Source organism: Chanos chanos, chromosome 13 (assembly GCF_902362185.1).
Source record: "Chanos chanos chromosome 13, fChaCha1.1, whole genome shotgun sequence".
Taxonomy (NCBI): domain Eukaryota; kingdom Metazoa; phylum Chordata; class Actinopteri; order Gonorynchiformes; family Chanidae; genus Chanos; species Chanos chanos.
The window spans coordinates 19,952,926-19,973,781 of NC_044507.1; the positions used below are offsets into that span (position 1 = coordinate 19,952,926).

Genomic DNA, 20,856 nt, shown 5'->3' on the forward strand with positions numbered 1-20,856 from the left:
CATTTTATTTTTGTACTTGTCTGAGCATCTGGGAGACCACAAAAATGGCTGAGGTCTGTGTGATTTTAACCTTTATATCCTCCTCCAAGTAACACGACATTTCATCACACCGTTAGATTTAGGGGCTCTGAAACACAAAACTGGAGATTTGAAGAACTCCCCATGCGAGATTAAAATGACAAAACGTATAAATAAAGCAACAGAGCAGAGGTTAAAGAGAGGCTTTCATTCTTTAAAGAAATCAAAAAACAGAAAAATAAGAAAAAAGTTTAAAAAAAAAACAAAACAAAAAAAAAAAGCACCTTACAGTCTTGACTAGTGTTAAAAGTGCAGGAGGGTTTTAAGTTCAGGTTTCAGGCATGTTTCGGAGAGCTGAGAGATTTTTGGACAAATAAGAATACATCTGCGCCCTGGTTCTAATCTCTCATCTTACCTCAACACTTTCTCCTGTTCTCGTTCCAGACGGCCCGTCAGGAGCCGGTCGTCACGGTGACGAGCCCTCTCTTCAGCACGGTCCTCATCAGTGTGACTTGAGCCTGTATGTTATGGGAAGCATCAAAATTAAAAACCAACAGATATATAGCCTCAAATTTTCCAGCATTTCAGATAAGAGATAACATTAACATTTTACATGGGGAAACTATAACAACAACAAAAAAAATAATAATAATAACAACAACCTCTGTGCAGCTAAAATAAGAGATTCTCCCGTCCAAAAAGAATCAGCAAAGGTCAGGTCGTACTTGCATCATACTATTCCCCTGCAACACAACTGATAGCTTTCCTCCCACTACAGACACCTGGTGTTTGCTATGAATTCACTTCTTACTGTGGAAACAAATACAGGGTCTAAATATGTCCTCTACACTTTGCTGCATTCAGCAGTCTTTGCACATGATTCTGTATCTTAAAAGGGAAAATGTTATTGTCACATCATGATAGTAATATCTATTACAGCAAGCATGTGAAACTGACAGTGCGGTGCCCCCGAAAGAGAAATAACGATAAGAGGGTAACAACCTTTTAGAAATGTCCACCTCAACCTCACCACCCAATCCATTTATTCCAAATAAATTCTCAAGACCAAGGGACAACAGTAATACCTCAGTGTTTATTTGAGTTGTTGGGGTTTTTTTTGGGGGGGGGGGGTTTCCCCTTTTAAATTGTAAGAGTAGTTTAGCTGTGACTGTCAAGTGACAGAAAAGGAGCAAGACAAACAATATCTTCCCAATTCTTTCCTAAGCCACAAAAGGCTTTCAAGTTTGCACTTCAGATACCACTGAACAAATATCAAAACGCAAACCCTTGTTTACCAGAGGATAAATGCATTAGATGTCCCTGAGAGTGATTGTGTGAGAGTGTATTGAATCTTTCTGTATTGACAGACAGCAGCAGGGAAGGGGATTCTGTTTCTGTAAACCTCAGAGCGGGGAAGGAAAGATCACGCTGATCTGTCATGCTCAGGGGGGAGGACGGGCGGGAGAGAAAGGTCTCAGCTTGTTTCCAAGGTCACCAAAAGCCAGTTCAACACACTGTCCTTCTCACATCAGAGACACAGCACATAAAGTCAAGACCTCTCCTTTCTGTTTCTCTCTTTTTAAATACTTGTGTAAATTCAAACATCCTCTCTGTACAAGAGGGCTAATGTTATTACCACAATCCCTTTGCACACAGGAGAACATAAATTAATGCTTTTCTCCCTCCGCCCCCCCCCCCCCCTCCCCTCCCCTCCCTCTCTCTGCTGACTCTATTGCTTAGCAACAAACCATAAGTCTTATTAGAATTCAGTGCTTGTTTGCAGCTTTTAGTTCTGCTCTGTAAATTACATTTATAATTCAGGCAGGCAGCAGTGTCTTAGTCAGTGAAAATATAAACGCACTCTCCACACTGTGTTGGATCAACGGTGGGCAAAGGGAAAAGCCAAGCTCACACACATTATCACAGCTGTCTTTTTGTTTGTTTTCTTGCTTTTTCTTTTTTTTTAAAAGATATGGAATTTCTGGCAAGCAGCTTGAATTGGGAGGCAATCATTTGATATACTGATGACCAAATAAAAATGATATGGTTTTTAAGCATGTCCAAACAACCTGGTGATGAGAACTGTCAATGGGTGTGTCACAATTCAGCCATGTTTGGTTTAGAGAGCCTAAACTCGGACTGAGCCCTATCGAAGGTAGATCTGGGCAAGTTGTTAAAGTGGGAGAAACACTTGGTGAGGGGAACAGTTGGCTCCTTACCCTTCATACCTCCGGCCAAGATCGGCCTGTCTCTGTCTGACAGTCCAGAGCTGGGTTTGCTGCTGTTGTCCCTCTGACGTGCAACGGCCACGGCGATGCCCACCGGGGGATGGCGTACCTCCGCTTCCCCTTGGGAGGACCCATCTCGGCCAAAGGACTTGGCACTCTCAGGCCTCTCCGGGTCCCTCTTAAGCTGCTTCCCGGGTTGCTGGGGTGGAAGATGCTGGACTCTGGACACGCCATGGTTGGCGGCCTCCATTTTCATACTGCCCAGGCCACCAAACGGGCTCTTGCTCTCCAAGTTGTGCCTGGAGCCAGACTCGTTGGCGAAGTTGCCGCTGTATTTGATAAGACTCTGCATGGCTGACACCTCCCCATGGGCCTCCGGATGAAGGCCCTCAGGGCTACCTCCACTCCTGACAGACCTATGAACGCACGCCGGGTCAAGGTACAACCTCTTCCCTTCTTCTTCCCCTCTCGGTCCATGCCCGTGTTGGGCCGCAAGCGCAGCCATGTGGCTGGTGGCATAATTCTCCATGTCAAAAGGTTTCCATTTGGATTCTGCAGAGGCGAAGCCCTTCGGCGGATGCCTCTCTGAACGCAGTGCAGCTGGGTCCAATCCAGAAAACGGGTGTCCCGATCTTTGAATTCCATCTCGCTCTTGACTGCGGGATTCAACCTCGAGTCCCATTCTGATCACCTGCCTGGACATGGTGCTGGTTAAGTCTCTGGCATCTGGACTATGCCCAGGTTTACTGGTGCCCGTCTCTGAGGGCAGAGGCCTTTTCATGGCCAAGCCGTTCGCCCTGATAACAGAGCCCTCCTCCCGTACAATATCTCTCTTGACATCCCCATGGGGTGGAGACTCGCTTTTGACAGAGGACCGGCCGTGATCCGTCTGAGATCTCTCTCCCCCACCCAGCAGGGCCGATCTGTGCAAGTCCCTCTCCCTGCTTTTATCGCTTTTGTTATCTCGAGCTTGAGAAGCAATCTGGATCGGTCCTTTCCTCTCGTCGTAAACCTCGACAGAAGGCACATAAGTAGGAGCGATCACTCTGTGTTCCTTCCCTGGCTCTTTCGCCGCGGAATAGAAGGGATACAGGCTGGGTGGCATGTGGTGTGGGGGAGGGTAGGTGCCAGAGGACACGAGCCTCGGCGGAAGATGGGACGGGTTGCTGGGAAGGGAGGTGGGAGAGGCGTAAGACACGTGCATAGTCCCGACCGAGGTGGAGACCGAGTCGCTTCTTTTCTGCTTGTCGGCAGGAGGGTGGCACCCCGGCCGGGCGTTCTCATCGTCTCGGTCCCTGTCTCTCCTGTCTTGCTCCGTGGACGGGTATCTCGAAGGAGTGCTGCTGCTGCCGCCGCCGCCGCTGCTGCTTCTGCAGTTGCTGAGTGAAGAGGTTTGAAGGGGGTTCTTGGGTTTAGTGTCTGATGCACCCAGTGCAGGTGAGTGCTGGTGAAAGAAAGGCCATGTGTGCTCTGTCGTTTTCGCCGGTCGGTCCGAGACGCCCCCTCTGCGGTCGTCCTCTGGTTTCACGTCCTGGGTGAGGTCCACTACGCTGTGGGGTCGTGGCTCCTCCCTCGGCCGTTCCTTCTCCTTACGCGGAAGAGAATGGCTGGGGTCACTCCTGCAAGTCTTCTCTTTGCTGAGTTCTCTGCTTGCGTCTTTAGAGCTCTTGTGAGAAGGTGCAGCCTCCTTCTCCCTGGACAGAGAGCTTGGCACGTGGGCCACTGGACTCTTCGGCACGGCAGATGACTGGGAGTGCAGGGATGACTGGCCCACTGATCCAGACAGGTAAAACCCCTCTGGGAGATGGTGAAGAAAGGAAGAAGAAGAAGAACAAGGTGAGAACCATCAGGACTCAGCCAGACCAAGTAAAACAGGTCAGTGATTTCAGGCTGCAGAAAGCACAGAGATCATCACTCAGAGTCTATTTACCCTTTCTGCTAAATTTTGCACACACAAATCTCTCATTTTATAATAGTTCACCTGTCAAATAACACGTCAAAGTTTGTCCACAGTCAGATGAAATCATGTCAAAACAGCATATAACCCGTTTCACTGTGCTTGGCTAAGAAAAACAGCTGTGATGACCTCTAAAGCCGTATTGCATTATCACAGTTGCATTGCCTGTTTGCCTGTTGGCTCTAGTCGTGAGGTTATAGAAGAACCCTGGAGTGTAAAGAAAAAACATGCGCTCTAAACAAATTCAGTGCTCTGGCCTTTCACAAAGTAACACATACCAGAGCACCTTCCCACACAGATTCTTTCAAAGTATGATGTCAAGGCGAACCATTTTAATTTGAAAACTGAATCTAAGCACTCAAATGAATGTTACCTGACAGCATAATGTAAATTTTTTTCCCCCCTGGCCATTCAGTTAACGGGTCAGAACTCCTTTAGAAGGTATTTTGGCTAAAGTGTGCTTGTAAACGCATAATTCAGACTTTCAGTGTTTCTGTTATTTGCGCTTCATCACACAGACCTTTCTGGGAATCGTAGAGAGTGTGTTGGCCCAGCTGCGGGTGTTCAATGTGGCTCAGAGGAATGTAGGGGGCAGTATACAGACTGCCTGGCAGGTGGGGGAAACCTGAAAAAGAAAAAAAAAGGAAGAAAGAGAGACATATTACATTAGACATTCCATCTTTGGAACACAAAATAAACCCATCCCAAAACAATTGTGATAAAAAAAAAAAACACTCTCCCTCTTTCTTTGTTGTGCCATTTTAAAAAGGGCATTATCATTTTTATAGCCCCATCAACTTGCAACTGCTATCAAAAACAAAAACATTCAGTCAGTCTTGGTTACCATTTCAATAGCATTTTCTTTCCATTTTGTTCAGCCGAACAACGGGCTTGAAGATTTAATCTTTTATCAGTTTATGAATCTGTTTCATACCCAGAGAACGGCAGCTTGCATTGGTGGAATCATAAAACTGAATTATGGACACCCCAAGCCAAAGGGGGAGGTGGGGGGTGGGGGCTATTACTCACTTTTGACAGCTGGTCACTGGGGAGTGCCCATTCAGACATGCACAAAATCATGAATTTCATCAAAGATTTTACCAAGGACAGACTATAACACAAACACACTCACACAGACTTGCACAAGCATGCACACCGCACGCACACCACACACCCACACCCTTTATGCCTGTACTATCAAACACCGAGAACGAAACGGAGGAAGAGATGAAATTTTTCTTCCTTTTAAATAAACCTTTAATGAGACAAAAGTGGTCGGGAGCAAAGATAAAGCTGGCTTCTAAAGATAGAATCAATTGACATTTCTTAAAAAGGGAACCGGGAAAGGCTTTGAGTCAAATCTTTGGTGCGTGAATGCCGGGGTCACGCAAGCGCCTTCATCACCGTTGGATGCGAGCTCTGAATTCTAATTGGTCGGACGGCCGGGTCTGTGCTGTTGAGTCAGAGGCCCTGGCCTGGTGTGGTGCAGCCTGGGTGGGGCAGACGAGTGTTTATGGTGAGAGAGACTTGAGGCGTAGATTGAGAACTGACTCGACCTGTTGTAGGGTTTGTGCGGGGAAACTTGGCAGAACCACGACGATGGCGGCGTCAAAAACGCCCTGGCCCCTGGCGCACGCTGAACCGAAAATGACTTTGCCCTCGGAGCAATGCGAGGACTGACAAATGAAATGTTTGTTTTCAGATCTGCCGCAGCCAAAGCATGCAATTACTCAGAACTCTTATGGGCATGTCAGGAGGGCTCAGTGGTTTAGAGAAAGGTTAAAAAGGAGAGGGGGGTGGGAGGGGGGAGCTCGTAAGAATATACTTAAAGCAATGAGTAACCTCGACCGAAAAAAAAAAAAAAAAAGAGAGAGAGAGAGAGGAAGCCATAGCAGCACATCTGACTGAACCTGCACACTCCTTTTTCATTAAGCAAACGAGGGGAATTTAATTAAAACAAGAACATTTGTATCTCCCTGTCTCTGGTTTCAACCACCACACAATTGGAGAAGCTTAGCTGAAGGAAAGGTCAAACAGCCGTCGTACTGGATTCTGTTCTCTTACGTGACTCAGGACCAACCAACCAAACTCCTCATAAGAATTTTCAGCACACCTTATGTCACAGAATCACGCCACATGTCAATATTTCAGCCATAACCAGAGCCTCATCTCAAAATACGCAGAAATGTTTCAGTGCAGTTACTTTGGCAGGGTGAACGACTATATTAAACAATGCAATAAAAGTAGAAATAAAAAAAAAAAAAACCCAGTATGTGACTGCTCAATAAAAGACAAAAAGTACCTGTTATCTGGAAACAGCAGCTTGGATTTAACTGCCCCCCCCCTCACCCAAAATAAAAGAAAGACTGAAAGAGAGAAACGCAGCGCAATTTGTTACAGCAATCAGTGCAATTAATATCCAGTCCCATCAGCCAGTGGTGGATTAGAACATGTGTTAAGTGCTGTCGCTGCAATGTTTCTCAAAAGCATTTGCAGAGATGATAGAGCCAGAGGCCTGCTGGAGCAAAAGACAGGGTCAAAGGTCAGGCAAGCTTAATGAGTGTCACCAGAAGTCTGAAAAGAGTTTTTGTTTTTTTTTTAAATAGGAGCTCACAGAAGTGAAAGCGTGTCCAGCACATAGCAGAAGACAAACTCGCTGCCTTTCCTGACCGCGTCTCGGACGAATCTGCTTCGCGGCTGCAGGATCTCAGAGTCCAAATTCCTCAGTGAGGTCTTTGGCTCTCCAATCAACTAAAAGCATGCAAAGTGCACGTCCCAAAGCTTTATGTAAACAGAGCTAAATGTAGGGTTGATTCGGCTCGTCGTGCAAAAATGTGGTCGTATTACTCAGTTGCACTCAGTTTTCTCAAAGGTGAGGGTTTTTTTTTTCTTCTTTTTTTACTGTTTATTTGCATGGGCTGTATACGGTTGACTTCCAAGAGATAAGCATCAAGAGTTCAACTGCATCTGTTTTTCAGTCTTAAATTGCATGGAATAACGGGAAACTCCTGCCAGCTGGTTTCGGATGACAGTCTGTATTCTGATTGACTTAGTTACAACTGTCTGACAAAGCACCGAGCAGATAAAACAGACTAAAAACCTCATCAAGGGCAACGCTTAACAGCTTACAGAGTTCCTCATCACTGGCGGCAATTTTAAAAATTGCACTTGTCATCAATTTCAACTTCTTAAAATGAAACTAAGGACTATCACAAACGTGTGTCTCTAGAAATGAGTCATTCATCCACTTATTGACTAAGACAGAGAGTAAGACAACTTTCTCTCTCTCTCTCTCTCTGGAAACAGTTCAGCAAAAACGCTTCCTTGAGGGTTCAAAGGCAATCTCCTTATATAGCACATCTCAGGTGACACCATAGTGTGAGGCTGTTGATGACATTCCGACACCATTCCAGAAGAGGACTGAAGACATCCTACCCTTAGCAACACTGTGCGAGTGAGCACAAGGCCGTTTATTTCTGTTCCCCTATAAAAAAAAAATACTAAGTCAAGAGAACCTCAAGCGAGACACACTAGTAAACAGCCTGCCAAACAGCTTTGTGTTTAATCGTAGTTAATCTCCTCCCTCTCTCTGTCTCTAACTTGTTTTGGCAGGTTCACGTCCCTTTCCAAAAGTTGCATTTCTCCTTCACACCCCAAATGTGCATCTGAGAGCTTCACTACAGAGAAACTCCTAGATCCGCCAAATGGACCCAGTAAAAGAAAAAAAACAAAAAACCTCAACACTTCAGGATGAAACAGTGAGGGGTATAGTGATGGATCTGGTGGTGGCGTGTAGGGGGTGGGGGGCATAATCCACCCAACAGCTTAAGGTTTTAGAGTTGAGATGATGTGAAATAGAAAAGATGTATCTGGATTCTCGGCACATAAGACATGATCTAACCTGGCCGTTCTCGAGGGATGAGTTACTAAGGACAGAAGAAGGTTATATTTAAGTGAGACATGTGGAGTGGAATTCGGCTTAAAGTTATAACAACTGAGAGAAGGTCATTAGCATTCAGAAGCCACGCTGGTTGAAAAGTCCAACAGACCCCGGGCTGACTGAAAACGACTTTGGATCTCCACAGAAAGGCCTTTCCCCTGCTGGGACGTTCTTCTTTACGTCAAAGAGCAAGAGAGGCTAAGAGGGAAAAGAGGAGGCTGATCAAAAAGCCTTGGGGGTCAGGACACACATGAGGTCAAGAGGGCAAGCGGTGGGTGGACAGGGTCCAAACTCTTGACATGTCACACTCAATCAGTTTCATCTCACCTTCACGCCTCTGAATGTGCCTGAGATGGAAAGGCCAAACAGATCTTCCAAACAATAAATTCTAATCACATAAATACGTATGTTAAACACTAAATGTTTGTCCCTAAATGGATTCCTCAGGATGATGCAGCACCATCTTCATCTTCATCACCTCTCCACCCACGGGACAGATCCATCATTTGCATTCCCATTTGACTAGACTTGAGTGTGTGACAGCAAGAACAGGCATGGAAATTCCTATCACTTATTCCCACAGAGACAAGCCCTGCACACCTTCCACCTTCCCTTACGGACCAATGGCGAGCGACAAAGACTATTTACAGATCTGATTAGAAAGACATTTAACAACCGGTACTAACATACGAGTACAAATGCAATGTATTAAAAAGAAAGCATACCAAAAAAAAAGAGAGAGAGAGAGAGAGAGAGAGAGAGAGAGAGTGATGTGTTTTAGTGAGAGTACCATAAGAGGTGGGAGTACTGCTGAAAGACTAGATCAATAATGTTGAACTAATGTAAGGCTCATGGAAAAGAGAAAAAAAAAAACCCCAAAACAAAACAGGAAGGCATGTTGCAGTGCACCCATAGCTCCAAGATCCATAGCTCCAAGATCCAAACGCTCTTTTAAATGGGAATGCGGTACAAACTTTTATCTGCGCCGAGCAAAGCGCGGGAGGGGAGGCTGTAAAAGAACCCTGGGTGTTGTGCCATGAAGGAAGGGCAGAGAGAGACAGAGAGAGAGAGAAAAAAATCTCATTATCGCATCCATAGAGATTGGCTTATTTTAGAGTCAACTGCTGCTCGAGGGGGTTATCACATATAAAAAAAAAAAAAAAAAAAAAAAAGACCTTGTATGTATGTATAGCAAGACCAATGTTCAAACAAACTCAAGCCTTTTAAAATTCGCTGCAATTCATGTTTATTAATTGAGCACATGAGATAAAGTGTAGCGCCAGGGGATTGAATTTTTGTCCTCTAAGACAGTGCAATACCCCATCAGATGTAGTCTACACATACAGTATATGTGAAAAAGGACCAAGCGATGTACAATTGACGCTTTTGTATGATCATCTCGTGTATGATCTTCTTATGTACATATGTATATATATGTATGTATGCATAAAGAAATAAATTAATAAATAAACGGATAGAAAAATCCACAGCTGTCACTAATACTTTCCGAGTTAATAAGAGCCAGACGCGCCCTTCAGAATAAACATGTGCGTTTCAAATATTTTCACATGCTACGAATAGACAGAGTGCACCTCAATGTCAACCATTCATCACTTCTGTATGTATGTAGGCAGCTCAGCTCAGAGCAGGCACACACTCAGATCTGGGCCAAGGCTTCAGACAACAATTCATCTGAAATTTCTCTGTAGGGACCAGAGACAAAGGCCAGTGGGTACAAGGCCCTTCAGCGAGGGTTGGTAATAATCCGCCCCCACCCATTGCCATAGCTCTCACTCATCTCTTCTCTTTTCTTTTGGCATTACATGTGAACCATTTTGTATGCTTAAAAAAAAAATCAATGTTTGCTCAAAATGGCAGTGATTTAACTACTTGAATGCTGGTTGACTAAGCTCTCTTGTTTGCTACATTCATCTTTCACAACGTGAATTCTGTCGAACAATCAGTTCAAGTTGTCTCAGCAGATGGGATTTCTGAAAAATGTGATACCCTACAGAGCCTTGAAACAATGCTATTTTCTGTAATAAAACTGCGGAGACAGGTTTTAAAAAAAAAAAAAAAACCCTGCTTACTGTCGAAGCTTCAGCAGAAGAAGGGTACTCATACAAATTAAGCTCAATGACATCAGCACGCAGAAATGCCAATTATCTCGCATGGGCATGTTCACAAATGACACACCACAAGTCTTGACCAGCACTCTCTCTGTCTCTCTCTCACACACACACGCACGCGCACACGCACACGCACACGGACACTCTCTCTCACCAAACTCTCTACAGTACCTTTATCTCCCAAAGCAGAGCCCCCATTACATTCTTACACTTTCCAAACCACGAGTCAATTCCCATTAACTTCAAACAGAAAAGCGGCTTTTAAACCCCCCTGTCAGCTGTGACAGGAAGGGTGTGTTATTCTTCCTCCATTACCCTGTCCTCTGCTCATCTCTCCTCTGTCTTTCACCCAGTCACCGCATCTGGGCTTTGTCTCAGCCCAGTGAACTGCCAACAATCTCCATCGTTAAGCTCAATGTGCCCAAACAGGCTTACATAGGACAAACTCCAGATTTGTTTTGAAGTGGCAACATCCCCACCCCCTTGCACCCTCTCTCCTTCTCTCTCTCTCCCTCTCTCTTTTTTTTTTTTTTTTTTGTAAATGCATGCATTTGACATGAGCACGGCAATATGGGAGAAACCAAGACTAACCGTCGTGGGGATGAGTGGCCCACAGCTGGGCCATCTGTAGGCTGGCTGGGTTGGGGGCTCTGAAAGCTGGGTCGGTGGGCAGCGGACTGGGCCCTCCGTGGTGACTGGAGCTGCTCACATAGCTGCTTAGAAATGGGGTTGAGGCACCTGGGAAGGCATCGCCTGAGGAGAGAACGGAGGAGTGTTGTTAAAAAAAAATAAATAAATAAAAAAGTAAGAGAGCTCAAATGCGAAGTAAAATGACTGGAGATTAAAAAAAAAAAAAAAGTCAAAATGATTACTTGGGGCAAGCCAGTGGTTTCTTTACAGTTTCAACAACCACAAGTCTCAAACCTGTTTCGACAGCGGGACGGCCTTTTAATTCCCTTCAAAGAAGAATGTTTACCGACAGGCTCGGGGAGACCGCAAACGCAAATTGCTTTTGCTTGTAAACAAATGTCATGAATAATTATTAGTCATCTACGATGTTATGTTAACTGTCTTTACAATAGCCACCAGATGTGCAGCTTCAAGAAGGGGACTGTCTAAATAAAACAGGCCCTTTTCTGCCGAGCCTTGACACTGGCGTGGGGGGTTGGATATGCAAACTGTTTAGTTCTCTGGCTCCCACAAAGCTTTCAAAGCCTCGATGATTCAAAAAAAAAAAAAAAATGCAACCGCAGCAGCAACATGGTCACATACAGAGATCTGGATCTGTTAAAGCATTGTCAAAATTACAAAAAAAACAACAAAAAAAAACCTACTAGTGGAGATTCATACCACATGGACGAACACGAGAAGTGTGTTTTGATGAGAACGCGTGTGTGTACTGTTTTTGTGAAAATAGGCCTATCTGGAACTAAAGTCCCTGAGCAAAGTCAGTGATACCCCTTGCATTTAAATCAGCAAATTAAACCTTTCAGTCCACACACACACACCACACTGTCCAATCAACCGTTACGTATGAACACGAGATGCATTCGAAATTAATGAGCACATCCCCCTTCCCCATGTTTTTGCCTCTCTCTCTCTCTCTCTCTCTCTGCCCCCCCCCTCTCCCTACTCAAACTAGCGTGGGAGGAATCCTTCACACCTATTACGCAAACGAGAGATGGATTCGAGCACACACACACACACACACACACACTTCTTCTGCAACTCTGGCTGCTTTGGCACAATGGCCCATTTTTTGCATGTGTAAACAGAGCATTAGCATGAACAGAAGAGGAGGACCAGCTTGGCCTGGAGAACAACACGAGGCCCTTTGTATCAGAGGTTAGCGTGCCATTAACCTGGGAGGGGAGCGGTGCTGCTGGAGATCTGTGAGGACTATTCAGGCTAGGGTTACCGCCTGCAGCCTCAGGTCCACTTCTTCTCCCTGCATCTCAACGTTAACCAAAGCTTAGAGCAGGTCTCTTCAAATGCACAAGGTGGTGGGAATGCAAATATACCAAGACCAGCTCAGGCAAAAGGCAATCTACCTTTGATTTTGGGGCATCTTTCATCTTTAAACAAAAACAAAAAAAACTACTACTAACTGGCATTTAGTGGCACGCACACGCACACAGAGAAAGAGAGAGAGAGAGAGAGAGAGACAGAGGGAGAGAGACAGAGAAAGAGAGAGAGAGAGAGAGAGAGACAGAGGGAGAGAGACAGAGAGAGAGAGAGGAGAGAGGTCACAGCCTAGAAATGATGGATTGCTTTACATTGCCAGACTATTCTCTACACCTCAAAGATGACACAGTTTCAATGCAAGAGCGGCAGGCGGGAGGCACAGAGGGTTTGGTTGTTTTTACTCGTCAGGTGTTTTGACAACAGCCAGCGGTGCAGTTAAGAGAGACCTAAGCCCTTCATGCCCCACCTCCACCCCAAGCCTGTTTCTTCTGCCTTTCCACAGACGCGGGACTGCACTGGCCCACCACCTGGAACAAATCAGGTCAGCATTTCCTTTCCTTACATGGGGGTCGCATCTAACGACAAAAAGAAAAAAAAAAAAAAACCCAAAACAAAACATGTGCTTTAACTTATTTCCACAACTAGCGCCACACCCCCGAGATAAAACGCAAGGCAAGACAGAGATCCAATCAATCATACGCAAAGTATTCCAAACCAGACATACTGCCCTACCCCCCCCCAGCAACCAAAGTGTTTTTTGTAAACTCTCCAGCGGACTCACTATGGAATCACAATATATTCTTGCACGTGTTGTTAGAGTCTGCACACTACAATTGGGGGAGCTATTTTGACGGCTGGATCCCCTCTGAAGTGCTCCAGGGCACACCGTGAGGTCCGCTCCACTGCCTCCGACGTAAGTGGTAGCTCCTGTCAAATAAATAAAACAAAACCTCAAAGTCGGGCGCTGTGTCTGCTAGCCGTTCCCGGCACCCAGTATGTGAGTCATGCAGGATCCGCACAACCAGCGGAAACTTAAAGCCATTCCCTTGCTTGGCGAGGCGAGATCGTTTACCTAGAAGTATGTCCAAGAAACCCTCGGAGGGAATTTACAAAGTCATTTGTTTCACATTATCTCTGAAATATTCATACCCCCATCTGCAAACGTTTCACACTGCCATGCAAGCCGACAATCCCTCGGAACACGGAGTTTACCGAGCACATCAAGCCTTTCCGACGCCTTGGCTTTATCCCGGCTGCAGCTCAAGCCCGGGATGCATGAGAAAACCTAGAGGAGTTCAGGAGGTCACGTACAGTTCAACTTTCTCAACACAGGAGATTTTCAAGAGGAAGGGTGGGAGGGTTTGACCAACTTTCCTATCCTAACCAAAGGGCACTGTACAAGACACGCTGAATAGGACAGAGGAATTTCCTAATTGCTCATGCTACTCAACTCGGCTGTGACCCACAGGCCTAGAGCAGAGAGCTTTCGCAAACACCCCCACCCCAACCGCCCCTCCCGACACCCCCCTGTAATTAAAGCCAGGTCCTTAAAGACAATTCAGAAAGAACTGTTAGTTCTTAGAGAAAGGAGAGACACTAATTAGAATTCAAGGCCTTAAACCAAAGCAATGAAAAAGCCTGGCCCATTAAAATCCTCAGAAACACTCTTAACTGGCACTGCACAGTTCACCACCTGCTCCAATAAAAAAAAAAAAAAACACACACTCACAAACTACAAAAGCCAGCATTTTCACCAACACTACAGTTCAGCACAATGGGATAACCAGTACAAAGCATTTCTGTATGAGAACACAATTGTGGAACGGATATGAAATCTGTTGTGTTTATGGTATATAAAGCCATAAAAGCACCGTGAATGAGATTTGCAAAACGTGTGACAAGAAGAATTAATAATTAGCAGCACTTCAGATGAGTCCTTTACGTAAGTTGGTTTTTGGAAAAAAAAAAAAAAAAAAAAAAGAGGGGAGGTGTCATGTTCACAGTCACATGCCGTGCAGGAGTGACTCCACTGTGGTTTATGCAATCATACAAAAAGTGGAAAAGCTTCCCTCCTACACCCAGGCCTCTAAGAGATGACACACACTGTTCACTCAACTGTGACCAAATAACTAAAACGACAATGAGAGGGAAAAAGCATTATGAAACTGTAAGAGAGGTTACGCCATCCAAAAAAAAAAAAAAACCAAAAACAAGAACAAAAACAAAAAACAAAAACATCTTACTCTCACCAAACCAAAAGTGGAAAAGTGTGAAAAGTGTGTGTGTGTGTGTGTGTGTGCACATGTGTTCATGTACACATTTTCAGACCTCTGCGCTAGGCAGCTCTGTTTATATATTATCTGGAGTTTTCTTTTGTGAAGCACTTATATTCTGCGGAGGGGATTAGGGCTGTGTTTTTTTTTTTTACTACAGTTATTCTCAAACTATTCCCATCCATTAAACCGAAAAAGAAGATCTCTGCTTTTCTGCTTCTGTCACATCTACCACCCACTAGAAAACAAGTCATTTGCGATTCATTCCCCTCTATCAATACAGCACCTGTGAAGAGACAAAAACATGTCAAAAAAATACCCGTTCCAACAAGTCAACCTGGACGTATTACAATAAACCAGATTCCAGCAACGCTCCCTACACTGTGGGGCTCAAACGGAAACTTTTCTTAAGCCAATTTGACAAGAGGGGAATGACAAAATAATTGCAACATACACCAGTAAATCCTACATGCTGTGGTAATCTTTGCCTAGCACATGAGAGTCTGTGCTTTACGCGTAGGCGGTACTGCCTATTCAGACTTAGCAACCCTACAATTGCGTTCAACAATGTCTCTCGGTTGCATTTCGCTCTACAAAGTGTCAAGGATAATAGATAGCGTGTTCTCTCTACACAAACAGTTGAATGTTCAGTTAAAAGGCAGATTTTTGCTAGAGTTTCCGTTGCCAGTACTGCATGTATGTACAGCACACTGATCAAATGACATGCGTGAGGACACAAAGAACAGTTCGATATAATTAATTAATCAAATTCTGTTTGCGCGTCCTGATCGATCATTTTAAATTATCGATTGTAAATTAATATACTGGAGTAAATATATTGCGTTTCCTCTTTGGGATAATCGGTGTTTGCATGTCGAAAGAGACGCAGAAACGTGATACAGCACCAGAAAGGTCAATGACATCTGAAGTTATCAGCACGTCGCTATCCTTTAAGAACAGAACGGCTCTGTTGATATTAAACAAGCAACGTTTGTTAGCTGCCTCTGCCTCCGTGTATTTATGCTGGGGTTGTGTTTTATTGGCCGTTAGCTGCTGCTTAAATAATGCGAGTGACCCACAGACTGCAGTGGAGGCAGGGACTGAAATTTCTGCACTGGATTGCAATTACGTGACCACGCTTAATGATGTGCAGAAGGCATGCACACACGCGCACACACAGTTACGGTGTTTCAAAGAGCAGCTGCCCATTTAACATCAATATCTGCGTGCAGAAAGTCTTCTCACCACCTCTTCATTACATGCATGCACACAACGACATAGTAGACTGACACTGGAAAATAAGGCTTTCTGTCCAGTACTGACCCTTCAGCGAGCAGGTTATTACACTGGCAGCTGACTGCTTACTCCTGCCTCTCATTCATCTTCCCGCAATATGCTCTATGATGACAAATCCAGAATGGTAGGGGAAGGGTGTTTTTTTTTTTTTAATGAACATGCCATTTAATTGAGCAAAAAATGCGCTTTGTCATGGAGGTTTGCATAACACGTACTTAGACTGTAAGAAAAAACAAGGACTAACCAACATGCATTTGCCACGTAAACAGGAGAGGAGAATTCTTTCCAGTTAAAAAAAAAAAAACAGTACTTGTGCAAAAACAAATTTACTGAATTACAGATTAATGTGTTTTGTAAAACAAAAAGAAAAAAAAAGAAAAAAAAGAAAGAGAATTAAAGCAGGAAGCCTGGTGCAAATGCTTTTCGGAAAACGAAAGCACAGGGCAGAATGCAGGCTTACAACGTGTTTGTTTTTTAAAGGAAAAATACTCAGAACATTCAAGGAGCCGGACGCATTCTGCAATTCTGATCGACCAATAATCGTAAATTTTTATTTTGGACGTCTCGACTCCCCCCCCCCCCCCAAATTTTAGTGTCTTATAATAACAAATAGCTGACCAAAGTCCAGTGAGTAAGCCAGCATTTGGCTGACACTTGTGGAACACTCTGCGATTGGTCTTAAACCTGAATATTCTGCTTACTGGAGCGTGATAAATGTTGCGCTGTCGTAACATCCAAATGCATTTTGCAGGCGTTGCAAGAAAGAAAAAAATACTCGCACTTCATGGCCTGGGGACTTTTCTGCGGAGCATAAGGCAAATAAAACCACAAGCTTAAAATATGTCTGTGTATGAGTTCCTGCCGACTGCTCTGCAATGAAACAATAGCAGTTATGTGGTTTTACTTCCACCCCAAACGCGCGTGAGGATTACCAAAAGAAAGCGCAAAAACATTCAACAGTAGGAAATAACAACCCAAATTTAACCATTTCTACGACACGTCGACACTTAAATATCTGCGCCCTGCAGGGTGCAAAAAAGCAACTGTGACATACCTTGTTATGTACGATAATGACTTTGCTAAATGCAACCACGGCTAACAGTTCATTTGAACAGCATTAGACATGCATTACAAGCGTCACTCAAGGGGACTGACTGTTTTTCCAGCTAAGTTGCAGTTCCTCAAACAGAGTTTCACCAAAACCACATGGAAATGTCGGGGTTATCCAAAATTAAATCAAACAACCAACAAAATATTAGAAAAAGTCAACCAACCCTAAAAATATTCCAATTGAATATTTTGGCCCAAAATAGACAATACCAAATGTTCAAAATAATTTGAAAGTCTCTTTCAGGTGAGAGAGAGAGAGAGAGAGAGAGAGAGAGAGAGAGAGAGAGAGACATAACTTTAGGTATGTCTACCCAGAGACAGGCTATGAAGATTTTATTTATTTATATTTTGCTTCAACTTGAAAGGCAAAAAATAACTTGGGCCTGTTCAGCACTTCAGAGTCCACCACTGTAACAGGAGGTAATGATATGAGAGCAGGGCAGCAGTGCTGGTTTTCATTTCACATCCTTTGTTGGCTTTTCAGAAGCTTGGCTTAATCCCTGCCACAGTAAGCCAATGTGGCCATCTTCTGTGTGGCCCAGCCCCTACAATGACCCTCCTGCCGCTACACAAGCCAACTCACTTGCCTTGCCTGTCCACCTGTGTGTGTGTGTGTGTGTGTGTGTTTTAGCATGCATGTAGTGCCTCCATAAAACTCAACCCCTCAAGACGGAGACACTCCAAACACTTCAAAAAAAAAAAAAAGGGAGGATCAGGTCTCTCAAATGACCTTTGTTGTTCCCCACCGGTTACAACTGAGGCAACTCAACAGAAAATAGCAACAATGAAACAAACACACTCATCAGAAGTTTAATAAGACACTGAAAATGGTCAGCTCATAAATGGGACAGGCTCAGGTAGTAAATCAATGGGAAAGAATGCAAGACTCCATCCAAAAAATCATAAACAGCGCTCTATAAATAAGCCGGCAGAGGGACATGAAACGCGATCGCTAATTTCTTGCATTTCAATTATCCGTGGTGGTAACGCAGTTGCGCAATCAACAAGTTAAAATGGCCGTTATTTAATGTAAACAACAAGGCCTACAGAAACCACCTAATTCCTTTTAACAGCAATAATAAGGAAAGTGAGAGCACATGGCTTTCATCTGAATGAAAGGCAGAAATGTCTTTTGTGGCCTTCCTCTAGTGTGTGGACCTACCTTTCCAGCAGAAAATTAAAAGGCACTGACTTCAGTGTACGATTTCTAAAGCCTTGCGTCTGTGCAAACGCAGAAACCCGATCACGCCAGCCTTCCAATCACTTACCGTCAAATTACTACTTCATAAGTCTTTTCTCTATTGTCAATTTCTGCCAGATGGTAAATGTGGGATTTATGAGACATAGCTATTCCATTTACCATCCCGCTACATGCAGCAGAACAATTTTATGGAGAATTTTGTTGTATTATTTCACATCATTTCTAGGAGAGACCACTCTATGAGCAATATGATGAGGAGAAAGGGGGGGGGGGGATACAGATCAAAAGCTTACGGAGGGGGAAAAAAAAAAAAAAAAGCTTTCAGTAGATGGAGCGTGTATAAACAAGAAATTAGAGAGAGAAATATGCAAGGAAAGCCCGCTTCTTCCCTCATCCCATTAATAATAATCACCGAGACATCTCCAAACACTAAAAGCCAAGGCAAAAAAAAAAAAATTAAAATAATCATATTCCAGAAAAGCACAGTTTTCATCTATGAAATACATTGATGTCAGCAGGCGAAATGGCCAGGGCATTTTATTTCAAAAAGCCGGGGTACGCTCTGCCCCCTGAAAGATGAGAGAACTAGGGCCTGTACACTGGGACACTAAACTCTGAATGTTTTATTCAGAAGAAAGCCAAGACTGTGTGGGATGTGTGTGTGTGTGTATGTGTGTGTGTGTGTGTGTGTGTGTGTGTGTGTGCGCGCGCAGAACTACCCCCCCCCCCCCCCCCCCCCCCGAAAAAAAACCCTTTCTCCATGCTCGCCTCTTGTCAGTGGCTTTCCTTGCACCATGACTCTTCAGGGAGAAGAGCCCAGCGTTTCACCCATTCACCCTTTCAGCCTAGCTTACCCCCGCCTGTCACGCCAGATCACAATGAAGGACATGTCACAAACTGCCTACAATGGCCTGGCTCCGACCCACGCTGAGGAGAGACCGCAGAGAAAGATCCTCTCGCAGGACGGAACCGGACAGCGCTAAGTACGGTCGCAAATTAAATTCAGCTCTCACCACACACCCGCTGCTGAATAAACACCAACAAATCACTAGTTTAGCAGCCCCCACCCAGCCCTGCAGTTTATAGGAATGTTCTTTTAACCTTGAAAGCCCAGCACAGTACAGAGTGTGGCAATGATAACACCTGGATAGCAGTGGCAGTTTTTACTGGCAATTTTCCTCCCTCAACATCCTTCAGGGTCTTATTTAGATTTTGTTGTTCTCACTGCACGAGACTTAAACAGGTTTAGAAAACCAGCGAGTCATTAAAAGAAAAGAAGAGATCGCAATTAACAAACAGTTAATCATGATCCCAAGTTCTGTGTTCCTCCCTGTATTTGGCAGAGTGCAGTCTGCTATAACAACAGGCTGAAGCAACAACAGTAACAGAATCAACACTACCATGAGTGCAGGGCAAGCAGAGCATTCATCTCGCTGCTGTGCAAGCCTCCCAATCTGCTCCGGTGCCCTCGGGCAAGATTCTCCCCTGGAGTCAGTGGAGGTTACTCAACAAATTTCAAACAAACCATAGCCTCCAAGTTTATTAAAACAAAAAACAAACATACATACATGCATACAGACAGACACAAAACAGACACTTTTATTGTATTTTTCCAAAAACAGATAAAAAAAAAAAGGAGCAATACTTTGGGACGTGGACTGTGGGATCCTGCTCTCTGTGAGACGAATCAATACCGAGAGCTTCTCCAACTGGAGGACAGCTGGATGTCAGCGGTCAGTCTTATCTTTGGGCCAAACACAAAGGTCCCTGCCTAATAAAACAGCCTGAAACACCACCAACAGGGCAGGAGACACGGGTTCCTCTGACGCTCCGTACGAAAACTTCTCAATCGTACTCTCTCCACGCCAGCGTCGCTTCAAAAGCATTCACGATTCCAACATTTACATTTCCTCCATGACGCTTCACTACTTCTTCCTCACTCTGCTCTGCCACCAGTTGTTATGACTTTGTTTTAAACATTGTATATTCATTTATTTTGGATTTAAAACATTCTGCGTTTCATGCCCGGCTAGGTAAATACATTAAAACTAACACCTGCGTCCATTCCATTAGTAAGGATGTAATTACGCAAGCATTAGGTATGAAAACGGCCAAAGAAACAAAAAAATAAATAAATAAAAACAAACACGTACAAATTGCGCCAACTTATTCAACCCTGGCAAAAGTGTATGCTCCTCTTGGGAGGGAGGGGAGGGGTGGGGGGCCTTAACTGCCAAACTCAGCCAACTGAATTTAGTGAATCATTTTCTAGGGATCAGAAAGCCATATAATCTCTAAGTAGATTAATGTGGTTTGACAGAATTTGAACATGTAAGCTATTACCCAGACACAGCGTTACACAATTTAAAAGTGTTCTCCACCTCATCTTCCACTTCCTTTCCCATTATCAAACAAGCAGCTGACAGCTTCACTAATGCCACTCTTAATCGCCCTTCACTAAATGGACACGCTGCAGAAAGGGTGAGGAGATGCAGACAGACCAAATGCGGGACGAGCAGCAAGTTTGTGTGGGACAACGTGGGACATGTTACCAACGTTGAGAGGTAACCTAAAACTTTGATGTAATGTTCAGCTGACTGAATAAAAAACATTTGTATTCTGTCTTTCGGCTCAAACACCCATACTTTGTCTTCTAGTCGATTCCACAGCACACCAGTTAGGCCAGCAACATTCTCTCCCTTGCACTAACACAACTATATAGAATAAAAGAAATTGAAA

General features: G+C 44.3%; 1 protein-coding gene across 1 annotated transcript in view; it reads right to left on the bottom strand.

The window, feature by feature from the left end:
* tnrc18 (trinucleotide repeat containing 18) overlaps nucleotides 1-20,856 on the bottom strand; it is a 56,334-nt gene that overhangs the window by 27,487 nt on the left and 7,991 nt on the right. The window contains exons 3-6 of the mRNA XM_030789630.1: nucleotides 10,864-11,025; nucleotides 4,724-4,828; nucleotides 2,238-4,043; nucleotides 434-536 (exon numbers count right to left, since the gene is read on the bottom strand). Coding sequence (XP_030645490.1) covers nucleotides 434-536; nucleotides 2,238-4,043; nucleotides 4,724-4,828; nucleotides 10,864-11,025 — 2,176 coding nt within the window. The remainder of the gene's footprint in view (nucleotides 1-433; nucleotides 537-2,237; nucleotides 4,044-4,723; nucleotides 4,829-10,863; nucleotides 11,026-20,856) is intronic.